Source organism: Zosterops lateralis (genome assembly GCF_965231275.1).
Source record: "Zosterops lateralis genome assembly, chromosome: 11".
In the NCBI taxonomy this organism is placed as follows: Eukaryota; Metazoa; Chordata; class Aves; order Passeriformes; family Zosteropidae; genus Zosterops; species Zosterops lateralis.
Genome location: NC_139771.1, coordinates 17,954,066 through 17,967,947, shown reverse-complemented (window position 1 = coordinate 17,967,947; position 13,882 = coordinate 17,954,066). Strand labels below are relative to the sequence as shown.

Here is a 13,882-nt window from a genome sequence, read left to right as displayed (position 1 = left end):
TGTTTTATTTCTGAAACACGTGTCGTTGTCGTCATCTCCATCCATTCTTGTCTTCCCTGATAACCTCCAAACTGTTTGCATTCCCCACTTTTCCTGAGAGAGCCACGTCCTCGTGCCCTCCCATAGTTGAGCTGATGGAGAGAGGAGCCTGGGCCAGATTTGCTGCCACTGTCACCCCTCTAATAAATGGGGATGAATAATAACCATTGCACTGAGGCAGGTCCTCTATTAGGGTGAAAATACACCAGCAGGTTCCACACTTTTTTCTCCTTGCCATTGGATTTTGGAGGCAAAATCCCAGTGGGTTCTGTGGGGCTGTAAGAGGGTCTGGGCAAATAATGCAGGTGGCCACTGCCATGTGGGCGGTTTGGACCTCAGTTGGGCAGCAAATTCCTCTAGGACACAAGGCTGCCTTACCTGCCAGGGCCTGCATTCAGTCTAATTAATAATTGATGAGCAGTGTTTCCCCCATGTTTAGTGGGCTCTGGGAAGGCCTGCTCCTTGCACATCCCCGTGAGCACTGTGGGGTCTGCACAACGGGCTGTGTGCTGCCAACATGGCAGGCTGTGGTTTCTTTCCTGTGGGCTGGCAGAGCCTCCCCTCTCCTTCACCCAGACCCTGCTGACATCTCCTCTATCTGTTTTCCCTCGTGGCCAGGGAGAAGAAGCAGCTCTCTCCCCACTCTGTCTGTGGAAGGTACGGGGACTCCAGCTCTCACCAGTTCTCTCTTTTTGCCATTGGGTCAACAGGGGCTCCCAAAACACCCCCTTCCCTATTACTGTCTCCCTAGCAGATACTCCTGGTGTCCCACCTCTCCCCCAGTAAATTGCTGTACTGCAATTACAAGTTATCACTGTGGGTGAAGAACTTGAGTCATTATTTTGCCAAGTGCAGGAAATGTGAACCATTCTTTGCATCCCCTAATCACAATGAGTTTGCCGGTTGTTGAATCAAGAAGATAAAAATAATCCTCCCCGTTAGAATAGCTTTTGTAATCACATGTGACACATAGGGCTGCACATGGAGAGGTCAACATAAGGAAGAATAAAAAGGGGCCTTGCTCCTGGAGATGCTGCAGTGAGGGCTGGTCCTGCCCTCCCTTCCCATCCCATCTCCCCCACCCTGTCTCTGGCTGTGCTTGTCTGGGAAGAGCTGCCAGCTTGGCAACAAGCAAGGAGTTTTGTCCCACAAATTAGGAGCAGGCAAGAGCCTTTGGTGAGGAGTACATTTGCATGGATTCCCCTCCCACGGACCAGGTTTGCATCATGCAGACCCAGCCTGATGGATTTTTTTTTTTTTTTTTTTGCCTGGCCACTGCAGCCAGCTGACCTCTCCCCAGAGCAGGTCAAGTGCTGCCGAGCCAGCGTCTGTGGCTGCCCAGCGCTGACACGGCTCAGCCACAGATGATGTCAGCCAGATCCGGCTGGGATGGGTGAAATGGTTAAATGTCCTTCCAGTCCCTGGGCACTGCAGCTTCGGAAAACTGTGCCTCCCATCCCTGTGCCTCCCTCCCATTCCAGTGCCTCCCATCCCCACCAAACACTGGGCTCCTTGGGGGCTCAGGGTTTCTGCGTTCCCACCGCTGCTGTGCCGGGCCAGGACTGTGCTGTCAACATGAGCTAATGCTGACACACAGTAAATATTAGCAGGCAGAACGGTGGGAATCAGAAGGAAAATATTTAACAGTTCATTCTCTTCCTACAAAGATTTCCATTTAGAGAGTTAACTCCAGTGTGCCGCTGCACGGTGTTTCCTTAGAACAAAGGGAAAAAAATCAAAATAAAATAGTCAGACCTGTAACAGCTAAGGTAAGAATTGAGTTGCTGAGATTTAAAAAATTCCACATGGAGTGGTTCAGTTCTCAGGTCGATTGGTACAGTTCTGATCCAGTTAATGCTGGTGGCAGTCTCACTCATGTCCCAAGGAAAACCAAACTCAGTGATGCTGCACTCCTGCTTGGTGCCCTCTCACTCCAGTGGGAAAGAGTTATCAGCTGAGCCAGTTTCAATTTTTTCCCCATTTCATTAGAAACAAAGCCCAAACCTAAGCCACAAAAAATACCCCAAAGACCCAAACATAATTTCATGAAGCAAAAATAGGGAAAGGCCTTTTTCTTTTTTCCAGGGTGTGTAATTCCAAATAGGGAATGGAAGGCTTCATCCTCGTGTGTGCCAGTACAGCTATGAATCCTTAAACCCAGATCTAAACTATGTTAAATTTCCCTTGATGGAACCAGGGCAATACCTATCAGAAAGTACAATATTTAAAAGAACCTGTAATTGCAAATAATGTAAGTGTGGAGAATGTTTTGGAACGAGAGAGTGTGTTGTGCAGTGTATAAAAAACGTTAGTCATGGCTCTTCACAGATTTGTTTGTGTCCTTGGCAGGCTTCAATGGCTGAGAACAGTATACCTCTATACACTACTGCTTCCATGGGAAATCCCACTCTGGGCAATTTAGCCAGTGCGATGAGGGAAGAGCTCAATGGTGCAATGGAGCATACGAACAGTAACGGGAGTGACAGCAGTCCAGGACGTTCCCCTATGCAAGCGATGTAAGTATGGCAGAGGCATGTGCTGGCTCTAGGTCTTCTCCTACCATCTGCTCAAGGGTGACTCTGGAGACTCCTGGCTCCTTCCTGAACTTCATGGATGGAGCAGACATCTACCTCCATCTGGGGATGTGTGTAGGGGTGGTTAGAACATAAAAGAGCCATTTACCAGTTTCCGCATAAAACTGAGCAGCTCAATCCAGTCCAAGGAGGACACAGGGCTGTAAAATTGTTCACTTGTTTGCAGTTCTCTTCTTTAAACCTTGCAAAACCTCACAGGCAGCTCTGTTTCTTGGAGAAGACCTGTGATTTCTCTCCCCTTTGGTTTACGTGATGAGCACGGCCCGTGGGGCAGAGCTGGAAAATGGGCTTGTTTGGCAGGTCCAAAAAAAAAACAAACCCACTCAACACAAAACGGTCTTGCTAAACATTAACATGAAGGTCTGTGTGATTTATAGATTGCTCTTAAAATATCAAAAGGAGAATTAATAGGGGCATTATAACAACAGACGGCAGTGTAATGAGCGTGTCTATAACCACATGAAGTGACAGGGGCTCGCCAGCCCCACTCAACGTGCTCGGCACCCGGGCAGCGGGCGGGCGCAGGAAAGGGTAAGGCAGGAAGGGTGTGATGCCCCGATGGGTGTGTGCGGTATTTATGGGGTGACGGAGTGAGTTTGCAAAGCTGTAAACTCCCCCCTCCCCTCACATCCCATGCCGGGTAATTGGCGGCTGGTGAGGAAGCCGGAGTTTACAAGTCCTGTCGTTCCCGAAAGCTCAGCGGAGCACTTTGGGTACCTGTGAGTGACCACGCTGCCTGTCTTCCCCCTGCTCCTTAAAACAGCCTGTAAAATTACTGGCTGGCTTGCCAGGGCTCACATTACACATTAAAAAGAGAACTAATTTGTAGTCTTTCACTTCAAAGTAATTTGAATAAGGGATTTACAAAAGTAAGTCTAAATCAAAAAGTAGAAAAAACATTAACCTAATACCACAGTAGTAATTAGTTGTGAAACTAATTAGCATTTAATGGCAAAAAAGTTTCCCACCTGCATAATGTGTTGTCAGAGGGGAGGGGGCACGAAGGAATCTGAGGCTCTGGATACTTTGATATTGCGGTGTTTTAAATCAGTGCACAGAGTGCTTTGAAAAAAAAATCTTTAAAGATGGCAACATTCATTTTTAATTAATAATTAATTTAAACATTGTCTTTTACCATTTACTTCAAAACATTCAAATAATGTGTTTAGCTTTTCCAGTGATTGTTTGTGCAGTATTAATTATCTCTCCCAAAGTAACGTTGCATGACACACTTTCCGTCTCTCACAGACGGATTCATCTCCAGGCAGTTTTAGTCACAATTTGTTATCCTCTGCCTGTGACCACGCAGGGCCGGCGTGAAGGAGGAGTGGAGGGACATGACTTTTCTCAAAAAGCAAGACTTCTCCCAAGGGTTTCTCCTGGCCTAACAGACAAGGATGAACGTTTATGATGTTGCGTTAATCCAAGTAATTATTTTTTTGCAAGTTCAAGGCTAGCGCAGTTCATGCACTTCTCATTTCACCTAAGGTTTCCTTGTCTTTGAATAGACTGAGAGGAGGGAAAAATAACCCAGTTGAAACAGGCTAGGACATCTTCCAGAACTGTGCATAGCTGTGGCCTTTGTTGCACTTAATAATCATCTCTTAGCACATTGATACCAAGGTGAGGGGCACAGAACAAATAGTGGAGAGAGAGGAGGTCGGGGGAGTGATGCCTCATTTTCATTATTCACCAGAAAATCCAATTTTCTGTTGTAATATGGAAATGATTGTTTCCTGAGTGTTTTCATTTTCTCAGAATTGATAATATATGTGTTCTCTGCTGAACATTTCTTTTTGCTTAAGTAAAATGTGGCTGGGTGATATTCCAATACCAGCCTCAGAGCTTCCCCATTATAATGGTGTTTCTAAGTAGTTTGAAGGGATCTAAAGCCAGAACACCATTCACACGTCATGGGGTTTACCCTGTTTACTAAATAAAATCATGAGTTAACAGCGACCTTACAGACGCTGTGAAACCTTTTTATTTTCCATGCTCCTGCTTTGTTAACAGCATGTTAATTTTTTTTCTCAGAACAGATTTCCTTGTCATAATGCAAATTATTTTTTAAACAGTTTTAGTGTATTAGAAGAAATCAAGTTTTAAACTTTATTGTAAGGTTTAAAGGACCTTGTTAACATGACAGCTAAGAAGTCTAACACTTGAGCTGAAGTCTTATTACCGCTCATTCGTTTCCTTTTTACGACACATTGAACCACAGCTAGGGTGGGTTTTTTTTCCCTTCTCTCTCCCTCCTTTTGAAACACTAGAAAGTAGTCGCATAATTACAGCTTGGGGACATAACACTTTCATCCTGATATGCTCCAAAGGTAGCCACAAAGCAAACTACTCCATGCTGTGTGCACCACCAGAACTCAGTGGCTTTAAACAACAGTCAGCTTTATTAAAAACTCCTCTGTTCCCAGAGTGGACAAACAAAAGAATTACTCAGATGTGAAAAGAAGGGGAATCTGTGTTCAGCAAGGTTATTTATTGTTAACCCCTTCTGGAGTCCCAGGCATCTACTTAAAAGGAATGTGCTGAATTTCTGCTGCTGTAAAAACAGAAATGGGAAACCCTTTCTTTTCTTTGCCTCCTTTCCTTCCCCCCACCTCTTTCTTTTTCTTGTTGCTTAACCCAGCATTTACCTTTTCTGTAATTCAGCAGACTGAATTCTTCAGTCTCTAAAGGAAGTTTTCCTTCCCCATTTTGAGGATTTGGTGAGGTGGCAAATAGAAAGTCAGCCTTAACTTGAGAGGATATGAAAGTCTCCCTTTGCCTTGAAGCTTATTTAGGCTTATTTATTTCAGTTGCTCAGAAATGTTTGAGAAAAATCACAGATTTGGGAAGGTTTCCTCCTCACATGCCATTTTGTGGTTACAGCTGACAGAATACACAAGGAGTTGGATTTTTTTTGGCATTGTTTTCCTTACAGCTCTCTCCCTCGGGCTTGTGTTACCCAGATAACCTCCTCATTTAGGGGATGGAGGTTTTTGCCAAGCTCACTGTCTGATGTTTGTGCAACACGTGAGGTGCTGGGGGAGGCTGGTGTGACTCTGCTCCCTGTGGCTTTGTGGCCCTCTCTGACTTTATCTCACCCAGAGTTGAGCAGAGCTTTTCATAATTTCTGTTGCTTCTCACACCTCAAGTTTTGTTTTTTGACCTCTGGAAATCACACCAAACCTCAAAGAGAACCTCAGTTAAAACCACCTGGTTTCACCTGGTTTCATAACAAAGCCAGAAGAGGGGCAGAGTTTGTTTAGGAAAGTTTGGGGACCTTTGAATGAGCTTTCACAGCACTTTGGTTGTGAGCACAGTGAGCACCTGTCTAACCTGCTGGCACCTGAGGTGAGGATGCACTGGGGCACTGGGCAGCCTTAGGAGAAACTCCAGTCCATGTACCAAGGCCTCTCTGCTGCATGTGACATGTGCTCTCCTCTCCCCTTTGAAAATTTCCCTTCTGTATTTTCAAAAATAACACTTTAAAAAAATAAATAAGCCCAGCAGCAGCAGCATCAAAACCAGAAAGCAAAAAAGCAAGACTTTGACATTAAAACAGCAATAAAAAAGATCACTGCCATAAAGGCCGAGTACCACAGGCTTTATTGGGCTCTCAGTGCAGCCGCTCTTTCCCCTTTTTTCTTCTGTTTTTCATTTCATGTTTTCTCCCAAGTGAGGGGCCCCACATCCCCTCACTTGGGAGAAATATGTTTTTCTATATAAGTTTTTCTAGTTGCAGGTATTCAGTGTAGTTTTAATATTTACTGAGGCCATGAGCTGCTGGGACAGGTAGCACATGCACTCCTCCAGCATGACAATCTGTTAGCAAGACTTCTTATATTTTTATACCAATCCTTAGCCTCTGATCCTTGAATTGTCTCCTTCCAGTCTTTTCTTTACCCCTCCTTTTTCACTAGTTAGGTTAAAACTGTATGAGCTGTGCTCTCAGTGTGTAAGTTTTTCAAAAATTACGTGACATGCAGAGGAACCTCTTCACTCTCAGAGATGTGTTGATAGGATACGTATTAGTGGATTTGAAGGGAAAAGGTGTGTGCACATGGATACTACATCACTTGTCCCCAGTGTTCCTTTGAATGAGTTAGAAGGTGCAGTTAATACTTAAGTATTGATCCAGCACTTTATTACTCAAAAAGTTGAAACAAGCAGGGACTTGAAAGGCATTCGCAGCTCACATTAGAATTGTCTGTAGTCAGCAAGTTGGATGCTTCCTAAACTGATCCGGGCTCAAGCCTAAATAAAGAAATAGCATACAGGGGTACAACTGGCTCACTTGAAGTAGGCAAGGCTTTGGTCTGTCTGTGGATGCTGAGTACATTTTCCCTGCTCAGTGATTTATCCTTGCTGTCTGTCCATGCAGTGGAGTACAAAGAGTGTTGTCGTTCCTATCCACACAAAGCATAAAACACAATGCAGCTATTTTAAATCATTTATTTTAAAGCAAAGCTGTGCAAGCAGAGTAAAAGTTCTTATGATGAAGGTATGTGTTGCGGGTTGCATGTTCATGTTGCATATGTGAAAGGGTTAAATCAGTCTGCACAGAGAAAAAAACAAGAGTCTTGGGGTTGGATATCAACTCAATGAGAGACAGAGTGGGACTTGAACTCATTAACACTTTATTTTAAGGGATTGCCTACAACATCAATTATTTAGGAAGCAAACAGGGTCTCCATCGCTGTGTCGCATTATTAATACTTGGTAATGTCAATAAAATCCTACTTTCCTATAAAGTCCCACCAACAAGACACTATTGACTCACATGGCTATTTTACATTTCAAAAGCTGCTGAACAAAAAAAAAAAAAAAAAAAAAAAAAAAAAAAAAAAGAAGTAAAAAAAAGGTAATTTGTATTTGTATAGGATTTGTTGTAAATATGATTTACGAACAACATTTTTCAATTGTTATCATACCAGTTTTGAATGACCAAGCCCCATTCCCCTGCGGGTTATTCATGTGCTTTGCTGTAATGAGAAATTTGGCAGATCTCATCTCTTTAGTACATCCTTGTGCCCACCATGAGCTGGGGATCATGTTCTGCCTTGTTTACAGCTGACAGTGTTATTATTCTCGTTAGGACTGTGCTTTCTTATCATATTGTTGTGTTGAGCGAGCCTTTTCCTCTCTGTTTGTGTTTCCTGGCAGGGCTTTTCTTCCCTTATTGACAGTTTGTAAAAATATGCATTAATTTGGAGTTTAAAGCATGTATCATGGTGTCTCTTTGCTGTGTTTGCTTGAAGTTGATTAATGATAGAACCTCACTTGGGGTCGTCCTCTGGAGAGTTGTCTCACAGGTTCTGCATGTTAACGAGAGACGCCGCGCGCACAGCGAGGATGATTAGCCCGGCCCGCGCCGCGCCGAGCCCTTGGCAGGCCGCTGCCTTCCCCCTCAGATGCATATTCCACTTATTTATCCAAAGATCATATTAACTTAATGTGTCAGCTGAGAGCGTTTTCTCTCGATCCCCAGACGAAAAACCCTATCGAGGTGCTCCTCCCAGAGTGTTTTCCCGGGGAAGTTGAGTGAGTGCTGCCTGCCCGGCACAGCCTTTGTGGAATCTTAGAATCATTAAGCTTGGAAAAGCCCTTTAGGATCACTGAGTCCAGCCATTAGCCCAGCACTGCCAAGCCCACCACTAAACCATGTTTTAATTGCTTCACACACACGTTTTCTGAAGGCTTCTGGGTGCAGTGACTGCATCACTCCCCTGGGCATCCTGTTCCAATGTTTGGGTCACATTTTCAGTGAAGAAATTTTTCCCAATACACAACCTAAACCTCCTGTGGGGCAACTTGAGGCTGTTTACTCTTGTTCTGTTGATTGTTACCTGGGGGATTGTGCTTGGCTTGGCTTCCATGGCCAAGACATTGATTGTCTTCTCCGTGGTGACCTGGAGCTCTCAGACCTGGTCCTCCAGGTCTGAACCCCCCAAACCACCCACACTGTCAAAGCCATTTTTTAATGAGCAGCTTGCTGATTGTCTGTTGCTTTGTTTTCCCAGGCACCCCGTGCATGTCAAAGAAGAACCATTAGACCCAGATGAAAATGAAGGCCCACTATCCTTAGTGACAACAGCCAACCACAGTCCAGATTTTGATCACGACAGAGATTATGAAGATGAACCTGTAAATGAGGACATAGAATGAGTATGTCTGACATCGTTATCCTGAGAATGAAGATTGGAAGAACACGTCAAACTTAGCTGTGAAATCTCTCCATTATTGTACAGTCTGGAGGATTCTCAGTCCACTTTGACAACTCTGAAATATGTTAACTCTTAGTGCCATCAAGTATCCCATTTGGGAGTATTTTTGATTTTTCTACTTTTTGTTGAAAAAAGGAATTTGTACTCTGTGCATTGGATGGACTTGTTTGGTACTTGGGATTTTCCTCTCTTACATTCAACATCAGTGTTGTAAATTTGCTAAACTGATTCACTTGCATTTAGCAGCCAGCTGTGGACTGCAGGTCCTGCCAGTTTTGGACACTTGAGGACATCAAACTGAGCATGTACACCTGAACTGCAGATCAAGTCTTTGCCCAGATTTTAAGGATTCCAATGGACAACATATTTGCACAGTACTGCATGTTGATTATCACTGCCTTTACTCCATTATTTTTTTTTGTTTCGTTGGTTGGTTTCTTTTTTTTTTTTTTTTTTGCTTCCATTTGGGATGGGGAAGGCCTGTGTGTGCACGTGTGTGGGTATGTGTGTGTGCGTGTGAGCGTGTATATCGGGGAGGGGTTCAAAGAAAAAATTATCCCAAACTTTTTAATGTATTGCTTTTATTCCCCCGCCCCACTTCTCCTCTACCATTTTAAGTTCTGACCTCAGGCCTCATCTGGGCCCAGGGCCTCTCAGAGGCTTCAACGTTTTCTGTACTTTGTGATGAATGTTAATAGGTGTTTTTATTATACGAAGCTGAATGTCATTGAATTGTTTGTAGTTTTTTCTGTCATTCATTCCAGTTTCCTTCAGATGCCACCATGTTTTCTTTAGCTATGGAAAACATTCCATTTCGGTGTCTCCTTTTTTGTTGTTGTTTTTTGAAGAGGTCCCAAATGCTGCACGATACATGTGGAAGGGTTGTCCAACGGAGAGAGGAACGAAGTACTGCAAGAATGAGAATGAATGACAGATGAACATAGAAACACTGTAGGAAGCAACACAGATTCATTCCACAAAGCAGTATTTTTAATATATTCTTGTTTTGTTTGGGTTTTTTGATTTTTTTTTTTTTGGTTTTTATTTTTTGGCAGCAACGGTGAATATTAGCAAATGCCACAAAATTGAACAGCACAAAGAAACATATGCAGCACCAACAGAGTTCACTTTTAGTAGAGAATGAATAGTACAGTGGCAGGCTCTCGGTTGTTTAACACGAGCTCTAATGCGTCAACAAATCGTTCTGAAATATCTAAGATTACCGAGATGGGCACCTAAACATTTATTATTACAACTTCTTTTTTTTTTTTTTTTTTTTCCATTATTTTTTTACATTTGCATTTGCAAATAGTGGTTGGAAAGATGACTTCATTAAATTGTTACTGTACGTGGTGATGTTTCACGGTTAAACATCAGTTCAGGATTGCTTGGTGGCGTTAATCTGTTTGAATACAAATTAGATTTCAGATTGAACTTGTTACGGGAGTTAATAAGGACGGGGCCCCCACTAATGCTAAAGTGTTAATTTTCAGCTGTGCAAATCCAGTACTGCAGTTAGGATTGTTATGCAATATTACACCAGCCAGTATGGAAACCTCGCCGGAGGAGACGGGAGAGTTGGGAGAGAATTGGCGCCGGGGCTTGTTAGGCAAAACTGGCAAAGCTCTGCAAAAAAAAAAAAAAAAAAAGCAAACACGACATACAAAATCTGTTGCGATAGGTCAGTAAACCTCAGTCACCAAACACCTAAACATTTTCATTCTGCAACCACTTTTCCGTCACTCATTTATTTATGTAGGACTGTAGCTTTTTTTTATTATTTCGAAAAGCCTTTCAGAGCTTAATTTATATTCTTCTTTGTACCTTTTTTTTTTCCTAAAATTACCAAAGATATTACACAAAGGTAAATTATGTTCTCTGTTATATGCTTTATCTTATGAAGCCAAATATCCTCTTATTGTTGATCAAAGGAGGTTGAAGAATTTAGAGGGAAATGACAAGATGTGGGCTATTGCTAACCTGAGAGGGAAACTGCTCCTTTATTCTAGAAAATTTAGAAGGCCAAGTAGATGTCTGAACCAAAGTTGTTACTTTTTATTTGCAATTCTTTACAGTGACCAAAATGAAAGTCTGTAAAGAGGAATCGAGGAGAGCTTTTTTTGAGGTTAAAACTAGGAATCAGTGTTACTGGGGGAGCTACGAGAAGGGAGCTGAAGAAAGGAAAGACACAATTATTTCATAGAAAATTAGAGTATCAGATAAAGGAGACAGTTTAATAAAACACAGAAGAGAACAGAAAAGCTCCCACAATTTAACTGGATGACATAGTGATATTTCTAGAATTAAAAGAAAAAAAAATTTTTTTGGTCTTTGGTTCTACAGATTGTGTGCCACTTCTGTTCCGGAACTGTGCTGGGATGACTGCTTTAATTTTGGTTGATCTTGGCACATTTACTCAGTTTTGTTTTGGTTTTGGTCAGCATTTTTCATAAGGAAATAACACTCCTGTCCACTCATAAGCTTTGGTACAAGAAATTTTATCGGCAGTTACTTTTATAAAAAAACTCAACTCTGCTTTCTGTTTCGAAAAGACAAGGAAAAAACAAAACAAAAAAAAAAAAAGGGCAGTCTGTGGTCATTTGGAATTATTTTTTTTTTTAATTCTTTTTTTAATTTTTTTTTTTTTTTTCAGTTTTGGTTTAAATTATATCCAGGCAGCTTCGTGACGTGCCGGCGGTAGCCAGACAGGGATCATGAGAATTGAGCCCTGTGCTTCGAAACTGAGTGGTTTGCTGGTTAGTTCGGTATTCAGAAGGGGGATAAAAATCTGGTAGATTAGTTCATTCTCAGCATGTGTAGCTAGACATGAGTAAAGATAACAGCATGAGAAACTGTTAGTACGCATACCTCAGTCCAAACTGTTAGGGAATGAGTAAATAAAAAAAAAAAATACATTTCACTCAGTTGCACTTAGTTGTATGTCTTGCATGCTTAGTCTAAAGACTGTAGCAAAAATAAAAAAAATTAAAAAAAGAGAAAAAGAAACAAAAAATTAGAGTTTAACATATCTGGCAGGTGTTGCAGCCTTGCAGAAGAACCAACTGAAAATCTCAGGCTTTACATCAAGCAAACTTCACTATGATTTTTACAATTCTGATTCTGTATCCCTTTGGATATACAGTTGCTTCTTTAGGGAGGGGTTTATTATGTTGTACATATATATCCCACTGTGTCTGTGTGAGCCTTTGTCTTTTGGGGGGAGGGTGGGGAGGGAGGAAAAGGTGGAAAGGTCCTTTTTTTAGATATCATTCCTCAAAAGGAATAAATGCAGACCTGTTTGTCAAAACACCTTTTGCTTTTTGTGCAACTGCTTTATATTAACTATACTAAAAAATAGCTTTGAAAAAAAAAAACTACTGTATGTAATGGAATTGCAGAATACGCTGCACATGTATTTTATTTAGTTATCCTTGCTTTAAGAATATTGGATGACATTTGCTGACATGTGGGAGAAAATCCCTGACTTTTTTTTTTCAGCTTTTAAATTGTAACATAGTTGACAGATTTTTTTTTTCTCCTGTTATCATTGATCGAAGCATTTTTGTACAGTTTTTGTGTTTAAGCTGGTTTTTTTGATACTTTCCCACCCCTTCTGTTATCTTACCACTGCCTTTTCTGGCTGTCTTAAACAAAGTTCGTATATTTGAAAGGAAAAAAAAAAATCATTTAAAAAAAATGTTTTTCTCCTGCTGCAGTAAATATTTTGCATGATGAATTCCAGGGTCACACTTTCAAAGTTTATCAGTGAAGTAGTGATTAATAACGGGGAGTGTCAAACTATTGAACTTTTTGTATAAAAAAAACAAAAAAAAAACTTTACAAGGTGCCAAGATGTAAAGACAATTTGTTACATGTTTTTTTTCTCAAAGAAAAGCGTACATTATGAAAGTAGTACCATGTATCAGGTAAATCGCTGTCAGGAATGAGAGTCAAAGCCTTCCTTGTCCACAAAAAAAAAAAAAAAAAGTTTGTAAATGTAAAACCTGTTAGGTTTCTGCATTCAACTAGAAGTGAAAAAAAAATAAAAAATAAAATCAAGGCTTATGTAGAACAAGTGACCACAAAAAATACGACCTTTTTTTGATTCTCACTCGCAAGAGTCCCGCTGCAGGTCCTGCACCTCCCCTTTCCTGGAGCTCAGCTTTGGGGAGAGACTGGGGCAGGGATGCTGGTTCTACAAATATTGCAGATCATTAGATATTTTATATATATACATACATAAATATATATATATATAAAGTTTTTTAAAATAATTTTGAACTATTGTAGTTTTCAGATCGCCAATAATCTCACGTTCATTATAGCATGGAAAAAAAAAAAAACCAAACGTGTTTAAACTCTTTTAAAATCCTTTGGTACCTTTGGTTAACAAACTCAGAGTGATTTTTTTAGATGTTTCAGAAGTCATTTAGTATTCTAGTCTTGCGAGGTGAATTTGCAGTTCAGGACTGCATTTTAATGGGCCCAGAACAGGTAATCAAGTATCTTCTACCCATAAGCCTTGATGAAAATGGTACAGTCCAGACTGTTAGCATGGTGCTTCGTGTGTATGTGCTGCCAGTAACAAGATTTTTTTTTTTTTTTTTTTTTTTGATAAAGGCATAAAAGAAACTCATTCCTTACATCAACTGTAATTCCATCATTCCATGTCTGTTGATACAGACAATAAAAAATGTTGTGTAGTCAGTACTAATTACTGACATTATAGCATTCTCAAATGCAATAAAAATGCTGGTTGTTCACACTGGTAATGCAAGTTGCCATGTCCGAAGTTCTTGTTTTGTTGTCCCCCCTCTCACATTGACTCTGATGTCACATCCCATGGTCCCTGATCCGTGGGAAACCTCATCCTTGTCCCAGCTCGTTCATGGATGGACAAATCTCATCGCTTTCCTTGAGTCTCCCCCAGCCACATCCACGTACAAAATATTTTAGTGATGGTTCCATGGACAGTCTGTACAGGGCAGTTGGGTGAGGCTTGAGCACTGGAAGCAAGGAAGACACTGT

General features: G+C 41.3%; 1 protein-coding gene across 11 annotated transcripts in view; it reads left to right on the top strand.

Moving 5' to 3' along the window:
- FOXP1 (forkhead box P1) overlaps positions 1-12,945 on the top strand; it is a 390,583-nt gene extending 377,638 nt beyond the window's left edge. For all 11 annotated transcript variants that reach the window (XM_083869352.1, XM_083869351.1, XM_083869342.1 and 8 more), the window contains 2 exons: positions 2,389-2,555; positions 8,651-12,945. In XM_083869352.1, coding sequence (XP_083725478.1) covers positions 2,389-2,555; positions 8,651-8,795 — 312 coding nt within the window. In that variant the 3' untranslated portion in view covers positions 8,796-12,945. The remainder of the gene's footprint in view (positions 1-2,388; positions 2,556-8,650) is intronic.
- Positions 12,946-13,882: the final 937 nt, after the last annotated feature.